Raw genomic sequence first — 23,187 nt, 5'->3', positions numbered from 1 at the left:
TACATCAGCATTTTGAACCTTTTCTGAGATATAAGAATAAAAACATTTGGCATGAAAACACATTAAACTTTAACGAGACTTACTTTTAATACCTTTGTATGCACAGTCCAACACTTGGAGCTCATCTCACTGTCAGTGGTAAAGAGAAAGACTGCACGGTCACAAACAATCCTTTGGAACTACTTAGACAGAACAATCTGTTTAAAAGTTAAAATGGACATAGATGCTTCCTTCCAGACTCTAAGAGACTGTGCTACAGATATATGAGAACGAATAGGTAAAATCAGTGTATACAATGTAAATGCACGTAAATCCTGTGAGCCTGTGCACTGCAGCAGAAAGCAAGGAGGAAGAAAGGCATCTGGCTGACTCAGAGCTGTCAGCACGCAAGATCAAACCAGCGCCAGCTCTGTACAGAGTGGGAGCAGCAGTCAGAATGGGAGAGAGACTTTTCTTTAAACAAAAAAAGCAACATCCTTACAGCTTTCCAGAAGAGAAAGGGTCTGGCCAGCCAAAGGCTGACACCTACTCTTGTGTCTACTTTCTCCAGGCCTGATGAAACACAGGGCAGCAGAATACATGACACAAATTAGTTGTGTTGCATTTGTCAGTGACAGCAACTTTTATTGTCTTTACAATACAAGATAATACAAAGTATTAAAAAGTAATTTTGTTTGGTAAAATAATAAATTGAAAATATAAATGTATCTTTGGATTAAACAAGATTACAAGCAAATAATTTGACATCAAAGAAGTATAAAAGCCAACAGCTCTAGAAGCATGCTCCTGGCACCAAATGTTTTCTAATAAAGAATTTCATTCTTTTGAACAGGAATCCTACTCCTTCCCCTAAGTGTGTAGGATTGCAAGTATATACCAGCTATATACTTGTAAAAGGTTGGAGGGAAGGGAGTAGCCAAAAACTAATGGCAAGTCCTGTCCCAATGCCCCTTCTCCACTTGTGTTGGAATCTGTACTGTGTTAGAAGGCCTTTTTCACTGCACTTTTGCATTATCACCAGGATTGAACATAAGCAGTTTTCTGTTTGCGGTTAAAAGCTCCATAATTTCAGATAATAGCCCAATTTTACAATGTTGAGATTTTATACACATGCAGTTTTTCTTTCCTAATAAGTTAAAATGTAACTTTATCAGTTTCCTTTTATCATTTGAATCATTCCTTTATAAGTAGTTTCAGGTAAGACATAATGTCCATTGCAGATGACCAAACCAGAACAGAACACTGTACAGGACTGAGACTTTGGGCCAGTTGAGAAATCCTTTTCTCCAAGGTATACCCCTGTCTGGGCATAGCAATATCATTCTTATTCAAAAACATGACTGGACATAAGTCATTCCCACCATCACCTATATATATAATTTGTGTATAACTCACTCCTCGCTCCAACTGTTTATCTAGAAATTCTTTTAAAACTTTCCTTTTGCAAAGGTTTTTAGGGCACTTTGCACAATGGTGAGCATGGAAGTGCTGTACAGTAAGATAGCCAGTACTGCTGAATGCTGCAGGGTTTGTAAACACTTCATCAAACACTTGATGGAAGTCAGCAGCTTTCAAAATCCAGTCAATAAATACTGTATTAGAATCTGAAACAATTATACAATCAAACAACTCCTTGTTCTTGCCAATAAATCCCAGAAGATCTATCATTCCCGCAGTGAAAGGAATTGTTGTCATAGTTCTTTTCATCTCATCTTCTTTGACACCATTGTCTCCCAAGTAGACAAAGACTCTGCCCATATATTCTGTCCAATGTCCTGGTTGGTAAGAGTTTCTTAATTCATTAGGAAGTTTTCTTTCAGGAGCACATTTCACAATCCAGGTGTCACTATTTTCATCTATGATTGTATGGTCAAAATCAAAAACCAACAGAAATTTCATAGCTGTGAGAAAATAGTTTCCAAAACAAACAAATAAGAAAATTATTTATATAAACAGAAGTACTATATTCCTACCCTGACCTTATGCTCATAAGAGAAAAATTCTGGAAGAAAACATCGGAACAAAATAAACTATTTATGGCCACTACCATGATGGCAAGCTGTGCTGTAGCTAAAAGCGCAACTTGTAAATGCCAAAGTTCAGTGTCCAACTTCTGTTTAAAATAGTTACTGTGATAATATCTAACTCATGCCGCTAATGTTACTAATACTTGCTAACACAGCACCAATCTTCCTGCATCCACATACCATAAGTTTGAGCAGATACTAATTTCTCCATCACCATTTACCAATGCAAATTCTGTAATTCTGGCAAAACACCTCAATCGGTATTTCGGAAGGAAACGTTCACCGAACAGATGGAGCCAGTGCCTTCAACGAGGCCGCACTAAATCCAAGCAGCCAACGAAACGAAACGCAGCCGTTAGCGGAGCTGAACCTGCCGACCCCTCCCGGGCGGGCCAGCCCCGCTCCGAGCCCCGCAGCCAGTGCCGCAGCGGCAGAGCAGCCTCGCCGGCGGGGCAGCAGCCGCGGGGGCAGCGCCCGGGGCCCGGCCCGTGAGGGGAAGGGGCAGCGCCGCCGGGGCCCGGCCCGTGAGGGGAAGGGGCAGCGCCGGCGGCGGCGGCGCGGCGCCCGTGAGTGCGGCTGCCCCGCGGGCAGCGGAGCCGGCGGGAGGGCAGTGCCGAGCCCGCGGCCGCAAGGCTCCGGGAGGCTGTAGGGGTGCTCAGCGTGACTCTCCCCAAAGCTCCCCCAGCTGCAGACGGCAAGAGGGGCTGTTTCTCCCTAGGAACGGAGGGGAGAGAACTGACCTGAACGCAGCGCAGGTCCAGAACCTCCAGGGGCAGCAGCTGGGCAAGAACGAGGGGCTCGGCAGAGTGCTGCCTGCAGGGCGCAGCCGCATCAGTGCGCCTTTGCTTCTGCTGAGGCTGTCTTCACCTAGGACAGAGGGAGAGCATCAGGTCTGAGCCCTGTCGGGAGACTGGTCAGCAACGGCATCTGGAAAACAGACTTTGACACCGGTGTCACTCTAAGGGAAAGCCTCCTTACCTTTCAGACTTGGCCTGTCAGTCTGCTGCAAATCACACAATTTCTACAGAACACTGTTCTGTACAGTGCTACTCCCTTCAAAAATGGTGGTGACACTTGAAAGAGCATTTCACAAAACCTAGACGTCAACTAGAAAAGCTGCATTTACGCCTGCACACACGTATGTGAGCGTAATGCAACTAAGAAATCCTAGTCTTGCTAAGAAATCAAGAACTGTTCTACAAGAGAACTATTTCAGTTAATATGATGAGTGTGCAGGACATGGTAGGAAGGCACAATCTGTGCCCAAATTGCCGCCTCATGCAGGCAGCAGAATGGCTCTACCAATTTTCCTATTCATTTTGGGAATGGTCTCTGCTCCCTGCTCTTCTAAGAATCATGCCCAAGTACTGCCTGGAAGAGTGTTACTACAAGCCAACCCCACACATACACAGGCAAGGGCATGTACAAACAGTGCAGACAGTCAGTGCCCGTCCAAGTCCGTGCACTGGCCGTAGGTAGACTACAGATACAGACACCCTGTCTTCGCTCTGGGGTTTGGGATGGGGGACTAAGTAACACTAAGGATAACTTAGTATTACTACCATGCCAGCATTCAAATCCTGATACACATTTGATTATTGGATTTTCTGGTATCAAGTAACCTTTGTATTTTATCTTCCCTCTGCACAGCACATCATTGGAAAGAAAAGGATGTTCTAGATGAGTTTTTCCTTCCAAATGAAACAGATCTTCGTCAGGTCACTGTATTGTCAAAAGCACAATGGGAAAGGATTCAGGACAGCATTAGAGAAGCACCACACATTGATGAGAAGAAAGAACAGGAAGAAGTGCACTTGGACTCCAAAGCTGCTGGAAAAGAAGATCCACGCAGTGCCACTCTGGTAAGTACAAGATACATTTGGAAACAAGGGTAGTCCCTTTTGTATATACAAAAACACACATAGTAACATTTCTAGTTATACTCCAGTTGTTTGACATTTGCTTTTGAATATGTATTTCAGCTAAATACCATTTAAATATATTTAACATCTAACTTAATAATTGGGCTTTTTAACTTAAAGTTAAAATGCAAATTAAAAAAGCAATCCACAATTTAAGTGTGATTTTTAATTTCTTCTGCACTGTAGAGCCTGATACAACAGAAACTTCAAGCCAAAAAATTACGTGAAGAAAAGGAAGAGGAAGAAAGAAAGTTACTTGATTTGGAAGAAGCGAAGTTCCAAGCAGCGAAACGGAAGGAGGTTATTGATCGTGCAAAAACCTACCTACGTTATCAGGACGACAGAATGAGACAGTTCCATGTTTGTTGACAACTTACGTACTTTACATTGAAATTGTACTGAATGTCTCTAAAGACTTCTGAACATAAAAATGACTTTAAATGTTCTCTTGCAGAGCGCACTTCTACTTACTAAGGTCCTAAAAGAAAGAGATGCTCAAGTTGAATTTCTGAAGTCAAGATTAGTTGATAGCAAAAAGAGGGACTATGAAGAAGAGCAACGTCAATTTAAAGAATACATTCTCAGTGAGCAAGAAAAAGCACGTCAGCATTATATGAATAAACAGGCACTATGCAAAGATCAGTTACAACAGTAAGTAATAATTAAAAGCAACCCTACTTCATTATTTACTTAAACTCTTCTCAAAATACATTCTATGAGGCTTTTACAGAAACTTGCTAATAATTAGTTTCACAAATGGCATTCTTTTAAAAGAAGATCACAGAAGATCTCATCCAAAAGAGAAAAGCTATATGCGTTTTTAGTTGCCAACAGTCTATATGCAAAATTGCCTCTGGGAAGCATCAGCAGGCTTTAGTCAAATCACTGTTCAAATGTTGTTAATGAAATTTAAGTGTACTTTACTCAGTTTTTGTTCCAGACAAGGAAAACGTTAAATTAGATTTTCCATTTACCCATAATGAGATTCCAGACTGCACAACAAGAGAAGGCATTACTGTCACTTCTATTCCTTCTCTCAGGTTTTCCGTAAATCTTATGGAAGGGTCCCCAGGGGTATTTACAGGACTGGCCCTGTTGGTCTGATAGAAGGAATGAAATTTCCCAAGGCAGAGGAAGGGTTCAAAGTCTGGTCTTACATATTCCAGGTGCAACACATAGATTGTTGCAGAACATGGTATAGAACATTACCAGTTTAAGCTGCTGCCTGCATGCCCAGAAGGAACACAGGTATGGTGGGTCATACTGGGGAAATTTTGTTCTCCAAGGACTCTGCATATACAGGCCAGAGCATTAGCAATGCAGTGGTGCTAATGAGTCATCCAGCTAAAACTTATCACCACGAGACTGCAAACTGTGAGCATATCAGTTAGCTCATTTCTGACCAGGGCTACCATTAGAAACAATCATGCTGTTATTCACTTCTTGATATTCTACCTACCTTCAACTCAAAGTATCACATTCTTCACTGCAAGGTACCTATAGTTATGCAGTTCACTACTTCATGCAGTTCCTAGACAATTTATTCACCTTTTTCTGATTCAGAATAAAGGAGCGTGAGCATCAGGCAGATCTGGCCAAACAGGAAAAAAAAAGAGAAGAGGAAGAAATACAGAGATCTATCCAACTGTACCAACTAGAAACTCAGAGAAAAAAAGAAAAGGAACACGAGGAAAAAATTGAACGCCGGAAGCTGTATCATGTAAGTAGCAGGAAAGCAGACAGTTCAAAATGCTCTGATGGGCTCTGATGGCTGGACTCAGCCCACAAATAAAGGGATCTACTGGCAACAGGGTCTTTGCTGACAGCTTTAGCAGCCTGGGATCAAATGCCTACCTTGCCAGTTGCAGGCCATGTCCTTCCTCTGTGCTTTTGAGAAAGACCTCTTGGAGGCCCCTCCCTTCTGTTGTCTGAAGGGATGTTGGCACTTTACGCTTTGACTGGTCTATGGTCTTTGCCTGTAGACATCAAGGAATATCTCCTTGACTTGAGAACTGGATTTAAGTTTCACATTCCTGCTGTTTTAAGCCCATTTTTCTTTGTTAGAAAGAGGGAATAGACAGGGACTGAATGTATCTTTTCAATTTGACTTTATGATTGCAGAAGTTTTGGGATTTAGTCAAGACTTGCTGCCATCTCATTTAATCTTTAAAGGCATGCTACTAAGGTACAAACAAGAAGTGCCTCAGAGCAGTTCTGGCCAGCATGCAAAAGACAGTTGGTTTTTTACATAAAAGTATAGAAAACTCCTCTTCCATTTTGCTTTGGATTAAGCTCTTAGGGGTAGTTTTGGATGAGCTGGGGCCAGGAGCAGAATGATCGTGTGTGGGTGGTGGTTGGACCATTCCCCTGGCCCACGTGTGTCAGTGGGAGCAGGGGACAATGGTCTCTCCATCACTCAGCAATTTGTTGGTGTAATGCACCAGAGAAGCAGCTGTTTGATGCTCAATTTCAGTTCCCCACTCTCACGTCTACTGTCTCATCTTGATGCATGTTTGAATAGGGAGGCAGAAGTAAGTGGATGTATCCCTTTCTTGTCTTCTCTCTCCTTTCCTGAGGATCCCTTTTCTCTCTTCTGTTTTTGAAAGAAACTTGAGGAGGGGGAACAGGGAGTGATTCCTGTAAGCTGCTACCCCAGATCCAGGTATTCTAAACATCCTCTGTTACATCAGGACCATTTTGCCCATACAGGCGTATGTAAATGACCAGAAAATAATCAAAGCAATAGAGGAACAAAACCAAATGGAAGAAGATGATCGGATCAAAGCTCATTTTAAAGCAAAGGAAATTATTGCCAAGATGAGAAAAAAGAAAGAAGCTGAAATGCGTAGGTAGGTGCAATGCTAGAGTATAAATCATAAATGGTCTAAAAATTGTACTGTAGTTGTTTTCAGATCATTTGGACTAACAATATAACACAAGCAACAGTTATTCTAACACATTCTAAATTCTACTGATAGGGAGAGCAGGGAATTCAAGAGAAAAAGGAAATTTTTTTTCACAGGTTCCTTAGTAAGAGTGTGAGGGAGCAATCTCTCCACCTTTCAAAGTTCAGAGGCTTATGAAAGTGCAAAGCTTTGCACCAGTGTATTGAGAAGAGTGATTTTCCATGTAGCCTGCCAAATCTCCACCTCCTCAATAATTAAAGACAATTAAGATCCTTGATGAAAATATTTTTGAGTATAAGCTATATTTCTCTGAGTCAGCTCAAGAAAAATTATTTGACTTCTCAACAAGGCACAAACATTAATTAACTACATAATGTTCTTAAGGGGAGATCTTTTATCAGTTTAACATTCAGGGTACAATGTGATGATACCACTGAGTCAATCAAAGAGTTTTCTTCCCTTCCTGCTTCTAGCCAACATTCCCCTTCCGATGGCAAGGTGCTTTCTGGAATCCTTACTGAGTGATCCAGATCATTACTGCAAGAGAAACTAGTGATACAAGAACACTGGGAACATTTACTTCCTAAATCAGATGATATAAAAATAAACCGAACAGAAGGAACAGAAGGAGATAATGAGTTGGGTGGGTGGGCCAGCCTGTGTGGTCAAGAGGAGAGAACTCTAGAACCAGAACTGCTGAGTTTGGTAGCTTCAGGTAGACCAAGGTGTGTTGCCCTGGTATGTTATGGAAGCTCATGTTCTTCTGCAGACAAGTACAGGAACAACAGGACAAAATCATTAGTCGATTAGCTGAACAAATGGGTGAGGCACTAAAGAAGGAAGATGATCGACTGGCTAGAGATGTTGCAAGAAAAGAAGCTGAAGAAGAAAAAAAACGCAAAGAGAAAGAAGCAAAACAAAAGGCTGCTATTGAATCTATTGCTGAACACAGAGCCACTGCGGTAAGAACCTTGGGCTGATCTTACTTCTGCTTACCCCAGCTGAGGAGCCTGGCCCAGGCCACAGCTGGTGACTCTGGTGCCATGCATCAGCAGGCTTCAGCAAGCCTGCTGACACCTCTCCTGGAGCCCCTCTCCCTTTCTCCCTTCTGTGTTGGGTGCACCTCTGCCAGGGCTGCTGAAAGCGCTGGCCTTGGACACTGGCCAGCCACAGTGACCGTGCTTATCAGGGTGATAATGATTCAGGGCTGCTACTGGAGAGAGATACAACTTGAAGCTTAGCAGGCCAGCTCCTTGCTTAACTTTTGCGTGTTTTGTAAACTACAGATAAAGTTGAAAGAGGAAAAGGAGAGACAGGAGAAAGAAGAGGCTGAAAAAGAACGTGATGTGTTAATGGAAAAAGCCCGTATCCACCTAGAAATGGAAAACAACAAAAAACATGGACGAGATGAGGCAAACAGAGAAGTACAGAAAATTCAGCTCCAGCAAATAGTAAGTAGAAACCTGTACCCTGTCAATCTCTTCAAAAATAAGCTTGCACCTAAACCAATACACTAGTTCCACTGAGAGAAAGAGGAAGTTTGCTGTTTTGTTTGGATTTTATTGTTTGTTGGGTTGTTTTTAATCATATGTGCTTGGCACACACTGATGTTGGAGACCAGCTTCCTCAGAGCACTGGTGCAAATCAAGGCTGGTTTGCAAAGACAGATCGCTGTCCCGTCCTGTGCCATTATGACATTTTTTTAACCATTGCTGCTGTCCTCTTGTATCTTCTGGGCAGGTCACCAAAGAGCAGCAGCTAATGCTGATGTTCACTCAGCTATTTCATCTACCCTTTCTGGGGAGATAAGACAGGGGAGAGAAGTGGGGAGGGATGATAGGTGCCAAGTTTCAGCTAAGGATGCCATAAACCCTCTGTAAACTTTGACCCTCTCTCAGCTTTACAGAATGGTGATGTTGAGAACAAAATACTAAGCTTTGTTATTCCCTTTTCTTCATCAGGCTGAAAAGCAGGCAAGAAAAGAGCAGGAAAAGCAAGCAGAATTGGACTACAATGCTCAGAGAGAGGCTATTGCACTTTATAAAGAGCAAGAGTTTCAGAAATACGCAAAGGAATTAATTGAAACAGAATCCAAGACGACACATCATCTTTATCCTCTTCTCAAAGCATGTGAAGATGGAAGAGGACTTGGACATAGGCCATTTTTCTGAGAGAAGAAGAAATAAATACTAGTTTCCAAACATATAATTCTATGTTGGGACCCAGTTACCTTGTTGTAGCTGTAGTGCTGCTCAAGAAACAAAAATATGAAATAATATTTAAACTGTCCACCAAGGAAAGGCAGAAGCCATTTTCAAGTTAAATAAATATGTTTTTCAACCACACAGGCAGAGTTACACTGTAAATTATTGATATAAAATATATTCCATTAATATGGACTTCCATTTGAAAAAATAAGATTGCTGTATAACTCATTATATTCAAACATCCCCAGCCTGTATTTCATGAATGTTAGTTTATTAAACTTGAGACAGGAATTCATATTATATAATTGACTCTCACTGTAACCCATTCCAACCAAAAGCTCACTACTTCTATTTTTAACATTCATTGTTGTAAAAATTCACAGTCCCAGGTTACAACTGCATGAGACAAAAAAAAAAGAGAACATATGTGAAAGTTTGAACAGTTAGGATGTGCCGTTTTGGTATTACTTTGCAACTATGTCTGAAAAACAAATGTCATGCTACAATTCAGTTTTATTACATGAAAATATTAATGTAATTTGATCCCAGCCCTTAAAAAGTCACCAAAGAGGCAAATAGGTCCCAATGCAGCTGTAAATAGGGCCTACAAAATCAGCACAAGAGACAACATACTTGGGCTTCAAAAAGACTATCAGCATTTCAGTCTGTAAATGGATGTGATCTATTAAATAGGCAAATGGATGTGATCTAAAACTGTATCTCAGATTCCTCAGCAGATTTACTCACCAACACCCAAGCCACAGAGACTTTTCCCTCCTTAAGCTAAGGTTTCTTTCATTTCCTTGCCTTGGGAGTTAGGGGTTCCTGTAATGACTTCCTCCAGCAGCACCCTGGGTTTAAACAGGGTATCCCTCTATCCTGGTGTCCACTGGAAGCAAAGTCCAAGAAACCTGAAGCTTTGCTTTGTTGCGCCCCACAGCTGCCAGTCTCTGCTGGCCAGACCAGAAAATAATACAAGTCTTAAAAAAAAAAAGGGCGCTTGCCAATATTTTAGTTTTGAAAGTAGGTCTTAGGTGTGTCCTCAAGTTCCTTGGCTTAGCTGCCAAAAGCAGCCAGGCCTTGGAGAAAGCACAGGGCTTCGAGGAAGATGTGAGGCCACCCCGGAGGCAAGGTACCTCTAGGAAGCCGAGGGCCAAGCAGAACTGGCTTTACCTCCCCTACACTGTACAAACGCTGGGTGTAAGGTGGGTGCCGTCCTTCCCGGGCGCAGCAGCCACCTCCTCGAGGCGTCTTTTCCAGGCAAGGCAAGGGATGAATTCCTGGAAGGAGAACCGACCTCCTCATCCAGCTCCCAGGGCCGCCAAAGGCTCCGGGCCCCGACAACAGGCAGGCCTGGCGGGGCGAAGGTTCCTGCGAGGCGCGGCAGCGCACGGAGCCAGGCCGAGCGCCACGGCCGCGGCCCCGGCGAACCGGAGGGAGCGGATCGCGGCCGGAGCAGAAGGACAGAGGCGGAGGGGCCATTTCAGCCTCTTACCGGGCACGGACGCTCCGCGGGGAAACCAGATGTTCAGGAACCGGCTTCGGCGGATGGGCCGGCCTCCGGGGCTGGGGGATGGCAGCTCACTCCCCGCCCCTCCCCTCGCTCCGTGTGACGGACCGGACGCCGCCCGCCCGCAGCTCCCCGGGGCGGGGCCGGGCTGGGCGCGGCGCTGCTCCATCTCTCACGACACAGCGCCCGCCGCCCACTCGGGTGCCATTCCCGCCTCGGCGCCGGAACGATCTTGTGGCCACCGCCTTTGAGCGGAGCGGGAGAAGGAGCCCCCATTTCCCGGGAAGCAGAGCCGTCGGTGAGGATCCCTGCTTGTCCTTCGGCAGACGTTCCGTCTGCACAGAGGCGACAAAGAAGATCGACGATGGACCGCGATGGGCCGGACGCCATTCGACAGGAGGCGGAGGTGGAGCGCGGCCGCTACCTGAGCCGCCGGGCCGTGGCCCAGGAGCAGCTGGCGCAGTGAGTCCGGCGGCGGGGCTAGGGAGTGGGGCCAGAGGGTTTGGGTTAAAAACTTTACCGTGGGAAGCCCGGCCCGGGCGGGTCCCGGCTGCAGAGCCCGCCGAAAGGGGCGGCCCTTGGGCGCTGACCCGCGTTCCGTGCCCGGGGCTCCGTGACTCACAGCTTGTGAACGAGGGTTTTAGATCATCCTCACCTCGTGGTCAGATGGACATTTCCCCACCCTCTGTGATTCTGTTCTCCAGCTTCAGAAACGTCTCTTGCTGTCAGGGGTTATGTCTATCCCAACACATCCAACAAGACTGTTTCAATTCTGGCACCGAGAGCAAGTGGCTTGCCTCACTATTGCTGCTTCTCCCTGCCTAGAAGCCTTCACCCTTGCAGCTGGCATGGGCATCATGGCCGTGTCTTGCACGGTGCTGTGGCACTGCTTACAAGACTGCTTGCTGGAAAAGGCAGAGGTTGTACAGGGAGTGGGATAACAATAAAACAGGCAAATCAAATCCAGTCTAACATGTTCATGCTCACTTTTGCTAGTATAGACTTCCCTAGTGCCTTCAGACTGGAACTGAGCTTCGGCCAAACAATTTGGTGCTAGCTTATAGAAATTTATTCTGGTTTTGATCACCGATAGTTTAATTCGAAGTATCAGAGTTTTTTGCTGATAAGTACCCATAGATGTGCGTAATCTATATCTGTTCATTATTACTTCATGCTGTCCCTAGCTCATTTATTCACTTCCCTTTTCTGATTCAGAATACAGGAGCACAGGGATCAAGCAGATCTGGCTAAGCTGGAAAAGAGACGAGAAGGGGAATGCATACAGCGATCAAGCCAATTGTACCAACAGGAAATTCAGAGAGATAAAGAAAAGGATCAGGAGAAAAAAGTTGAATTACGGAGGCAGCATCATGTAAGTAGCAGGAAAGCAGACAGTTCAAAATATGTATTTCATCTTGACTGTGATGCCTGGACTCAGCCCACAGATAAATAGGATTATGGGTCACAGGGTTTGCGGACAGCTTTAGTAGCCCGGGATCAAATGCCTACCCTGCCAGTTGCAGGTCATGTCTTTCCTCTTTTGAGAAAGACCTCTTGGAAGTTTTAATGCGGCACCTGAGCTTGGACTGGTTTACAATGGAAAAGTCTGCTAGAGTCAGCAAGGAGATTGTCCTTGCTGACTTGAGAACTGGATTTAGGTTCCATGTACTTGCTCTGTTTTAAGTACATTTTTCTTTGTTAGGGAGAGGGAATAGCCTGAGTCTGACAATATCTTATAAACTTGGTGATGACCTACTTACCACACATACTGTTTTCCCGCCAATACCTGCTTGGGCAGGGAAACTGAAGTAGAGGTACTGTGATGATTCATTACCATGTGAGGGAGTAAAAGGAGAGAATTCCCACTAAAACCCTAGTTGCTTTTTTTCCTTCCATACTCCTCATCCCAAGTACACAAATTTCCCCCCAACCTTGTACGTGCAACAAAAGCTACACATACTGCCAAGCTGTACAAGAGCCATTTCTAAGTCATTACAAAATGCCTTATTTTGATGGTCTGCAGACTTATTGTTCAGCCCTTCAGAGTTTGCACCATATGAATGATACACAGGATGGCAGCAGTACAGTTGGAGCCACTGGGAATGTAGAGGAGAGAATATAAAGATGCTATAATCCTGGAGCCGCAACCACATACTAATTTTACTTCTGCTGTGGTTTGTGATAAGTAGATAATAAAAATTCTTTTATCTCTGGGTTTCTATCTTCTGTAGCTTCTTCACTGATGTAAATAACTCCTTATTACTGGCTAGCCTAAAGTATTTGCTAGGATTTGTTTTAGTTCATGTTTCCAAAATTTAGTTCTACGTGAAAATAAACACAGTTTTCCATTTAAACAGGAATATGTAGCTGAAAAGAAAATACTTAAAGCTGAAGAGAAACAAAAAGAAGACAAAGATGATGATCAGATTGAGGCTTATATTAAAGGAAAAGAAATGATGGCTGATCTGACAAGAGAAAAAAATGCAGAGACTAACAGGTGGGTCCAGGGATAATTTTCAGTGTTAAGATTCAAACTTGCAATTTCGTGACAAACGGTATTCTCAGTTGTTATATCAGCAAGATCAAAACTTTGATGCAAGTTTTCTGTAATTAAAACTTGGAGTAGGAAGTGCAGAAAAAATGCCTACCAGTTCCAGTAGTAAATGGTGGGGTGGAGGTAGAATCGCTGGTGTTATTAGAAGCAACAGGTAGCAATTACCTCTGGTAATCTGAGCAGATGTCACAGTAGCTCATGTTCTCCTGCAGGATGATAGAGAAGCAAAAGGACAAAGCTTTTGAAAAATTAGATGCACAGATGAATGAGAAATTTAAGATTGAAGATGATCGTCTTGCTAGAGGAGCTGCAGAGGTAGAAGTTGAGTACCAAATAAAAAGTAAAGAGAAAGAAATGAAAAAAACGGCTGCTCTGGAATCCATTGAAGAAAACAGAGTCACTGCGGTAAGAAAGGAGGGCTGTCCTTGTTCCTCTTTCTGTCATATACTTGTACATAGGAATAGGGTTTGGAAATGCCAGTTTCTAGCACAGTCATCTGGAGTGAGACACACATGCAGGTTCTCACCAGTTGCTTTTCATTTATCATCTAGAGTTTTAGAATTAAATCCTTAAGAAAAGGATTATCACCAGCATATATGGTGATCCTCTCTTCAAAAAAATTAGACTGGGAAGGCTCTGTAATTGTTTGTAATTTGTGCAAACTCTACACTGCTTACCCTAGCTGAGGAGCCTGGCCCAGGCCACAGCTGGTGACTCTGGTGCCATGCATCAGCAGGCTTCAGCAAGCCTGCTGACACCTCTCCTGGAGCCCCTCTCCCTTTCTCCCTTCTGTGTTGGGTGCACCTCTGCCAGGGCTGCTGAAAGCGCTGGCCTTGGACACTGGCCAGCCACAGTGACCGTGCTTATCAGGGTGATAATGATTCAGGGCTGCTACTGGAGAGAGATACAACTTGAAGCTTAGCAGGCCAGCTCCTTGCTTAACTTTTGCGTGTTTTGTAAACTACAGATGAATTTCAAAGAGGAAAAGAAGAGAGAGGAAAAAGAAGAGGGTAAGAAGGATCGTAATCAGTGGATGGCAGAAAACGACGTCTACTTGGAAATGGAAAAAGCCAAGAAACAAAGACAGCGTGATGCAAGCATGGAAGTACAGAAATTTCAGCTCCAGCAAATGGTGAACAGAAGAACTGTATACTGTCAATCCCTTCAGAAAGAAGCATACTTATAAATCCATAGTCCTAGACCTCTTGGGCAGAAGAGACAAGGGGGAGGGAGGGAGACAGAGAGAGAGAGAAAGGTTGCTGTGGGTGTGATGTACATCTTTTGTGGAATGAGAAGGTTACTGCTGAAAACTTGACAATGCACAATACACATTTCAGAGGTTAATGGGCCTCCTCTTAGAGCAGTAGAACAGAAGCCTCTTCCAGGTGGACTTGGCCCATGTGAGTCAGGGAGGATTACTGTGAGGGCTGGTAATAAGAGATCAATAAGGACCAGTCACATCCTCTCCTGTGCCGTTATGACATTTTTTCAACTATGCACTGCTGTCCTCTTGCATCTTGTGGGCAGGTCACCAAAGAGCAGCAGCTAATGCTGATGTTCACTCAGCTATTTCATCTACCCTTTCTGGGGAGAGAAGTGGGGAGGGATGATAGGTGCCAAGTTTCAGCTAAGGATGCCATAAACCCTCTGTAAACTTTGACCCTCTCTCAGCTTTACAGAATGGTGATGTTGAGAACAAAATACTAAGCTTTGTTATTCCCTTTTCTTCATCAGGCTGAAAAGCAGGCAAGAAAAGAGCAGGAAAAGCAAGCAGACTTGGCCTGTGATGCTCAGAGAGAGGCTGCTTTTCATCGGGATCGAGCATTTCGGAGATAAAGGCAGTGAGTAACTGAATCAGTGCCATTACTGGATGTAACTTCTATTCTCTCCAAACATTCAAGGAAGGAACAAGATGTGGGCTTCCTAATTAGGACAACTGCAAGAATGGTGGAGTGGATAATCTGAAGTATTAAAAACAGTAAAAACTGGGGGGCGGGTGGGTGAAGATGGTTGATGCAATGCTTTCTTGCCTTGTATATGAGCTCCCAGCTTGCTCAGGACTGAGAAAATATTTGGTATTTTGCCACGACTTTTAGAGCCTGCTTTGGCCCTCATAGCTCTGCCTGAGGGCAGGGCCAAGAACTCTCCTCAGGGCCAGCACAGACTTTTATTGTCTTGGTCAGTCCTGCTGTGGTCTGGGTGGCTGCATTCTTTTTGGATAGAAGAACATGGCTGGGTGGAGCTGAGTCTTTACCCGTGTCAATTAGCATGGCTCATTATTCTGTAATGTGAACCAAAGCACAGTAAATAGAAACATGAAGACTTGTTTCAAAACCTCACTTCTGACCTAAAGTAAAAGACCAACATTGCTGCACTATCAACTAAAAGCCACACAGTTCTCTCCAATTATCTTGGAGTAGTTAATTTTGAAAATTACATACTACAAAAAGAAACATGACAATTAACTCGTGAAATTGTCCCTCAGTACTTTTTTCCTTCATTCACTAATGAAAAATTTATTTCCCTTCTCTCTGAGCCAGTGCTCATTTTATTACATCAAGCTTCTTTGCAGCAAGCAGAAAGAATGGAAACTTTTATAAAAGCCTTTTGATGGCAGAAGCTGGAGCCTTAAGAAGTACTGACTACAGCAGGAGTGGTGCTGAAACCTGCAGAGCTCGCTAATGCTCCAAATGCATCCTTAAGTGCAAATTTGCACATGCTCACTACTATGCAATTGGTGAGTTAAATGGGTTTTTAGTCTACTTCTACAGCAGCAAGAAACAAGGTGGATTGCAGCCTCATTTCCTACTCAGCTTCCAGAAATGTCCTGTTCTGCAGATTACGTACGTCTACATTTGAAGTCGACAGCCTGCTTCCATCAGGCTTCTACTTCTTTTACTTTGAACATCTACTGAAAACTCATCAAACCCAGTAAACTCTAGTACCAGAAAACAACTCTTCGTTTCAGTACACCTAGAATAAAGTGGGAATTCTGTGTATTTTTAAAGCATGTTGGCTAAATATAGATTTAGTTACCCAAATTCAGCATGAAAAAAAATCCAGCAGCAACCACGATCTCAATTTATTCTCTTGACTCTGAGATGTACATACTTTGTATGCTTGTTTTAAATAACTAATTCTAGTTAGTAATTTTCTGTAAAACCTCTGTAAAGCATAGTATGATGACACTAGATCAGAATGGCCAGAGGTAGTGGAACGTTGCTGGTAAAAGGTGTCCTGTGTAAGCAGGAGACTGGTCTAGCTGCTCAACAGAGTCCTTTTCAGCTGCCATTTAAAGATAGGGAGATTAAAATACAGGGAGATGAACTGCAGCTGATAAGAAGGGGAATTGTTGACCTGGAAGAGTCTACTGATTGAGAGGTACCTCTCACTTAATGCCTAGGGCCACTCTTGTGTTAGTTATTAGCTGGAGTCACCATTCCCAAAGGTATTTAGATGTGTTCATGGTGTTTAGGGACATGGATTAGCTAGGGTTGGACTTCAGTACTGGGTTAACAGCTGAACTTGATCTTAAAGGTCTCCTCCAATCTAAATTATTCTATAAAGTTTTAAATAATAGCTAGCAAGTCAGAAAATGCTTTGAGAAAGAATTTGACTAGTAAATTTTAATGATTGGTTTTGTTCAAAAAAGCATCCTCTCAGATATTGTTCTGCTACAGGACATTGCAGCAGGTGAGAGTCATGACAGATATTAGCCTTATTTGAAGACCAAGACCTTAGAAATGCAAGGCAATCCTCAGAGGGACTGAAACAGAGACCTTAAATCCAACTACATTTTTTCCACACTTGTGATCCAATTCTGGAAATAGAACAGCAACTTTAGTTTGAACATGTGGGCCTCCAGTGTCTAACATGGTATTCCCATGAGTATTTCAACTCACACCTGTGTGGCAGTACACATACAAGAGTACTGTTCTCATGGATCTAATACAACTCCTCCCTAGGAAATGGAAGAGAACAGCTCTCTAAAATGCCTTATATCCTAAGGGAATTTGAATTCAATAACTGCAGCTCTTTACTGTTAGGTAGTGTTCCAGGCTGGAGTTACTAGGTCTGTGCAAAGTCTTTTCGCATGAGTCTTTGTTACCAGTTAGCTCTGAGGAAGTTTGAAGAAGATACATACCTGGAAACAAATGGCCCATGAACAGAAGAGCTGGCAATATGGGACTATCAAGGATGAACATTTTCACATCCCAATACAGACCTGCTCCATACTTCTGAAAAAGAAAAAAAAAAAAAATTTCAAAGCTTCCTTGTCAGGTCAAATAATTTACTCTGTTTCAACAGTTAAATTCTTTCAAATGTCTGTTATTAACTTAGGCCTTCCTGTTATCTTTTGAATGGAAGAGTGCTCTAACTAGTCTGTAATCTTCCTTGTTCTGGCAGTGCATCCTTGTTTCTCATACTAATCTTCCTTCCCATTCAGGCAGTGTATTTCTGAGAGATAGAAAATTCACCACCTCAAAATAGCATGCAAAAATCCCCATAATCAGTGAAAGCTAAGATGGTGGAGAGAGGTGAAGGTGAGAGATTAGAGAGGACCATATGAGATGTTTTCTTAATTTCTTTCTGTTTAGAATAAGTTGTGGTATAGGCTTTGTCAAGCTTGTAATCTGTGAAGTCATTGCTTTCATACTACTACATTCCCACCACTTTAAGCTAAATTTCTTTTTGTTTTGGTATATCATGGCTTTGATATTATTAGATATTTAAGTGAATACATGAATGATTCAAATCTGGCCTCTGATCTGGTAAACCAATCTCTAACAAGCAGTCTTAAAGCAGAGCTGTTTGTAGCTTGCTGACACTGTTTTGTATAAACCAGCACAGTGCTTTGTTTTTCTGTAGATTTCCTCAGCTTCAATACAATAGCCAGAGAAATTAACTATTCTCTTGGGTACTGAAGGGCTGGAACATCAGAACTGCAGGTCCAGTAAAATTCAACACTGCATCTCTGTTAACATAGTAATTGCACACACACCCCCCCACAAGGAGTAGCATCTGGTCTGACTCCTTTTCTGTGTAAAAGGAAAATAAGCAAAGATTAGAAAGAAAAAGTAACATCTAGTGAAGTGTGTTAATGAGCAGACCAAAAAAAATTCCAACAGTTGGCACAGTGGACAAGGGCAAAGTTTGGAACCATCTTTGGTAAAGCTTCTAAGTATTTCTGCATTAGTTTCAGCTACAATCTCTCAGTGCATATACAATTAATAGAAGCTACTAATTATACACTTAAACTGTTTCTTTTTTCTTCAGAAAACTACAGAAGCATCTACAAAGGAGTAAGAAGCTAGCCACTCACTCCTTCCAAGTTCTGTGTGCCTGCAAAACCAATCAGTGCCCAAGAGCAGAAGCTAACTGTGGACCAAGTTACAAGACACGCTATTTGCTATAACCTGCCTATAACTCAAGCTCAAGAAATAAGTGCCATAGCTTGCAACTGCACTGTAACTAATTTTATTATGGAACAAAGCAGTAGATTCTTTTCAGAAAGTCAAGAGGTAACAACCAAAGGTAAACTATCAGTTCATCTGTACTGTACTTGAATATTGCTGGGCCTCCAGGCTTAACTCAGACCTTCTGTTTTGAAAAAAAGAAAAATCTTACTGAGCAAATAGAATTGGGTACATCTGTCTGTAAGAATAAAATCCATGTTGACTGTACCTTTTATTTGTGAGAGTTTTCTACTTACTTTTACTTTGGAGACTGCAACCGAAGGTAGAAACAGGATCTTGAGATCTTGTGGCATTGTCTGAGTCCTTTAATCCTTTATGGAAGATGTTGGCAGCAAGACTGTATCTACCACTCCACCTACCCTGACAACACCAAATGGGAAAAACACTTTCCTGTTGTCTCCTAAGCACTCTGCTGCCAACCAGCCAGGCTGCGATACTGCTGTAGGTGACTTTTTGATTGAAAGTTGCTTTTTCAGTCAGTTATAAACTTGACTGTAAGCTGTGCTCATTCCATTTATGTTCATATTGAACAGAAATTTCTTCTGCAACTAGTGAAAACTATTCTGCTTCACATTTAGACACACATACAAAGACTTGTATTTTTTCAAGTAAAAGACCATAGTTGGCAACAAGCAGAGTTTGCAATTAGACACTGGGTCAGCTTCATTACATGGCTGCATTTTATATGCCACAATACAAACTAATAGACTGTCATTTGGTATTTGGTCATAGAAATTAACACATTGCATCTACTGTTTGACACTATCATCTAATGTAACAAATCTAACTTCACATCTTCAGTAAAAAATTATCGATCTTGGTTTAACTGAGGAGGTAATAACCTGAGATCAAATCACTCTGCCTTGTAAATCTGTACTCCAAGCATCAGCACGTCAGAAGGCTGGAGGTCGGCCAAGCACATTTACCCTGAGATGAGCTCACTTGGTCAGAGCATGGTGCTAAAAACGCTGAGCTCATGGGTTTGATCCTGTATGGTCCACTCACCTAAGAGCTGACCTGATGATTCTTGTAGGACCAGCTTGGAATACTCTGTGAATTTACAAGCACAGGTTGCAACATATGACTTAGAAACAATTATTTCTCTAAATGCAGAAGATGCTAATATTGCAAGAAGCACATGTGGCAGACATGGAATACTCTAACAAATAAGTAAAAAAAGCATTTATTTCTGAGAAGTATTTTAGTACACAATTTTGTACATTTCAAATCAAGAATTCATTCTCCCAGCTTACAACTAGATAATTTTCCCTGTTATGAACTATAAATTACAAAATGTCCAAAAGACTATGATTAATTACAAAATACTTTGATAAATACTGCATGCACAATACTGCTGGTATAATTAACAATTATTTTAGCTGAAGGAACCCAGCTATCAGCTAGTTCCTCCTACCATTGCTCAGAATTTAGTATGCCTAAATTCTTTCCAATCTTTTCAATCACTCTTTCCAATAGTAGCTGTGGCTGAAGCCACATAGAGATTACCTTTTACAATGGGGGTATGTAGCCATGTCTAACTTCCTGCTAAAAATAGCAAGTTTCCTGAAGTGCTTTACATACTGCAAAATTTAAATTCAAAATCAGAGTGCTGCATTAATTCAGCTTATTTACTCCTTTTAATGTCTTAGAACTTCCATGAGTACAAATATAAATTTAAAACCAATCATATGCATATTCAGCAGTTCAAGATTTCTCCTCTGAACTTATGCATGTTAACTGCCCTATTAGTTTTATTTGAACAACAACTGTTTAAGGAAAGATACTGATTTAATAATATTTTCACAAAATATACCTTTACTTTTATCTAGTTTTACTATCAACACTCATCACTTTTTTTATATATTTTATTACTGCTATTCCTTTTGTGAAATTTCATACTAGAATTAAACAACTTATTTTCATATGATACTTAAAAACAAACAGATGAACATTACTTTTGGCCTTTACACGAAAAGGTTTTGTTGCAACAGCGTTCCTAATGACATGAATTGTTCAAGGGTGAGAAGTAGGAGTTAAACTAAAAGTACACAAGCACCAAAATGGAAAGCTAAAGTTTTCTGCTAGGCAATTGCAGAACTGCAGTAAATTCAAATTTTGCAAAATGCAGTTCACAGACTTTTTGATATGCATTTTCTTTAATAGTTTAGTTAAATACTGCATTATGAAAATGACTATTTTCAGCAAAGGGAAGGTACATAACAGTTCTTTACATTTCCATTACATCGACTCTAGAAATGTGGCCAACCATGCCCCCCCTGCACAAAAAAACCCCTTCAAAACACCAAAAGGAAATTAACAATCCCTCCAAAAAGAACACTTTCATGGCTGCTGCTTTTATAGAAGCATAGTATGTATATCTTTAGGTTTTCTTTTACAAGGAAAGTCCTAAAAGCAGGAATATACATTTTTGCTTATCAGAAAAACAATGAGTCTACTATGCCCCCAGAGGTGTTTCCAAAAATACTTTATTTGCTTCAATAAATCAACAGTTCCAGAAAAGGCAGCTAAAGGACTGCTTTCTTTTGTTTACATTAACCTAAAATCCATTTGCCAGGCTGACACTATTACAAATCAGACATTATTGGGGATCACTGCAAATTCTTCAACGCATCTGACAAAGAACACTGCAAGAAAAGCCTGTAGTCTGGAATTTCAAATACAAAGTGCAAAGTTTCAGGCTAAAATTCTAAGAACCAAATAGAACAAAGCATTAAAATGTAACCATTGCCTTTTTGCTTTCTTAAAAACAACCAGCTGAAACAAACAACAACTGAAACACTATGGCTGTGTTAAAGAATTAGCAGACAGCAACACATTTTTTACGGGTAATAGTGTCTACATAACTGCACATTCTATCTATCCATCCTCAGCAAGAATTTCTGCTTCTGAGTTGATGGCAGTACCCAGAGAATCCAGCATAAACAGTCTGTTTCTAACAAAGTTTGGAAAGCCAATGTCAGTTACAAATTTAGCATTCCAGGTATCTTTATGTTGCATGGTATTAGTAAAATCTCAGCATAATATCTATTGTAGATACAACAGAGAAAGCATGTCTAATCTCTGGAAGTTATTTCAAACCTGTATGGACACTTGAACATACACTTACAAAGTTAATCAGTAATCCCTGCCCTCACTTTACATTGTGTATTGGGGTTCATTAATTCCCAGGAATAAAGTCAGTTCTGGGGCACCAGCAGAAAAAGCTGCATTCTACTTTTTTCCCGCATTCACAGCGAAAGATCACAAGCATTGTTTTTACTGCCTCTGGAACACTTAAATTCTTCCAAACCAGTCCTCTGAGCCACAGGCCAAGAATGACCTGACACAGATGTCGAAGATGGCACTGAGCTATACTGTGTCTACAGCACAAGGTGACTGCTGTGAGGCTGAGAACAGGAAAGCTCTGTCACTGAGGGAATAAACAGGCTCAGGACTGCAAGAGCAACACTCAGTGCCTCCTGACAAGGCAGCAAGAACTGACCAGTGCTTGGGGACATCTTGCTGTCCCTGGGATTGGGCTTTAGTCCCAAGTTCTTAAGCAACATTCTCAATTTTCAATTTGATAAAGAAAAGCGCAAATCTAGCAAACCTTCCCTTGTAAAAGATTGCAGTTGTGTTTCTGTTTAAAGAAAGTGCTCAGCACTAACCCAATTTACCACCGAATACAACACAGGCAACTGTATCCCACCACCTGCAATTTAGTGTAGCCAGCTTTTAAACAAGACCCAAGTACGTTACAAAAAAGAAAATGGGCTTTGTGCCACCAACTCAGATGAATTTTTAATGTGCTGTGAAAGAATTAAAGTCCATTTAAGTTGCGCAAATAATTTTCTGAAATGTAACAAAGTCCATACAAAAGGGTATGCAAGTGCGTATTTTAAAAGAAATAGCTACAACTGCAAACTACAATTGGATTTAATATCCATTTTGACATTCTAAACTAAACACAATTAAAAAAATATATTCTATGGATTGCTGTATTGCTGACTGCCTGTATTTTCCCCTCTTCTTCTACAGCAGAGTCAGTATAGTTGCGGATTGTTGTGTTTACATGCTTATACAAGCTTCAGTGATATTGGCAAGAATATTCTCAGTAGCGCAAATAAATTTCTTCAGCAATAGCTTGCTCATGTGTCAGCTCTATTTAAAATAATGAAACAACATTGCAAACAGTTTTTAAATGAGACTCTGAAGCACATGGCATGCATAGCACATTATAAATGCATGGTTAAGATGCCACACAATTTTCTGAAGTCTAACTTCCTACCCTTACTCTTACTACAGTCCCCCAAAGTAGGACTACAACTTCTCCAAAGTTCTACAAAGTTCAGAGATCCACTAAGCTTTTCGGCTCACTCCTCTGATTTCTCTTAAGTAACTGCTGTGTCATTCACCCACAGGTGGACCAGGAACATTTTTAAACCTTCTGCGTAAAATGACCACCAAAATGCAAAATCCATAGGAGATGTTTCTAAAACACAGCAAAAAAGTAAAAAAGTACTTGACAGCCAAAGCAGCTCCAGTAACTATTCTGCTAAAAAGTCACTCTACACACTTGTAGTT

General features: G+C 41.8%; 4 protein-coding genes across 5 annotated transcripts in view; 2 read left to right on the top strand and 2 right to left on the bottom strand.

Annotated features, from left to right (window-relative positions):
* Positions 1-10,569, bottom strand: part of SSB (small RNA binding exonuclease protection factor La) — a 29,554-nt gene extending 18,985 nt beyond the window's left edge. Inside the window, exons 1-2 of the mRNA XM_041403795.1 lie at positions 10,558-10,569; positions 2,768-2,894 (exon numbers count right to left, since the gene is read on the bottom strand). The gene's annotated coding sequence lies outside the window, so the exon portion shown is untranslated. The remainder of the gene's footprint in view (positions 1-2,767; positions 2,895-10,557) is intronic.
* PHOSPHO2 (phosphatase, orphan 2) lies at positions 599-2,894 on the bottom strand. Its single transcript, XM_041403797.1, has 2 exons — positions 2,768-2,894; positions 599-1,901 (listed from the first exon to the last, which is right to left on the bottom strand). Exon 2 carries the CDS (start codon positions 1,897-1,899, stop codon positions 1,174-1,176), a length of 726 nt encoding a protein of 241 aa, XP_041259731.1. The 5' UTR covers positions 1,900-1,901; positions 2,768-2,894; the 3' UTR covers positions 599-1,173.
* CCDC173 (coiled-coil domain containing 173) lies at positions 3,384-9,060 on the top strand. The gene is made up of 9 exons (XM_041403602.1): positions 3,384-3,502; positions 3,646-3,889; positions 4,136-4,309; positions 4,404-4,600; positions 5,513-5,669; positions 6,659-6,798; positions 7,625-7,817; positions 8,142-8,306; positions 8,817-9,060. The coding sequence occupies exons 1-9, from the start codon at positions 3,384-3,386 to the stop codon at positions 9,024-9,026; spliced, it is 1,599 nt and encodes a 532-aa protein (XP_041259536.1). The 3' UTR covers positions 9,027-9,060.
* A 164-nt stretch (positions 10,570-10,733) lies between the features above and the next one.
* Positions 10,734-18,802, top strand: LOC121335534 (trichohyalin-like). Of its 2 annotated transcripts, XR_005952586.1 has the most exons (8): positions 10,735-11,034; positions 11,788-11,944; positions 12,930-13,069; positions 13,339-13,531; positions 14,094-14,258; positions 14,861-14,967; positions 15,667-15,863; positions 18,404-18,802. XR_005952586.1 is itself a non-coding variant. In XM_041403796.1 (7 exons), the coding sequence occupies exons 1-6, from the start codon at positions 10,937-10,939 to the stop codon at positions 14,960-14,962; spliced, it is 855 nt and encodes a 284-aa protein (XP_041259730.1). In that variant the 5' UTR covers positions 10,734-10,936; the 3' UTR covers positions 14,963-14,967; positions 18,404-18,802. The 2 variants fall into 2 exon arrangements, 1 of the variants encoding a protein (XP_041259730.1); XM_041403796.1 differs by lacking the exon at positions 15,667-15,863 and having other exon boundaries at positions 10,734-11,034.
* Positions 18,803-23,187: the final 4,385 nt, after the last annotated feature.

This window comes from Onychostruthus taczanowskii, unplaced genomic scaffold (assembly GCF_017590055.1).
Source record: "Onychostruthus taczanowskii isolate IOZ18803 unplaced genomic scaffold, ASM1759005v1 scaffold20, whole genome shotgun sequence".
Classification (NCBI taxonomy): Eukaryota; Metazoa; Chordata; class Aves; order Passeriformes; family Passeridae; genus Onychostruthus; species Onychostruthus taczanowskii.
This window is presented reverse-complemented; position numbering and strand designations above follow the sequence as displayed.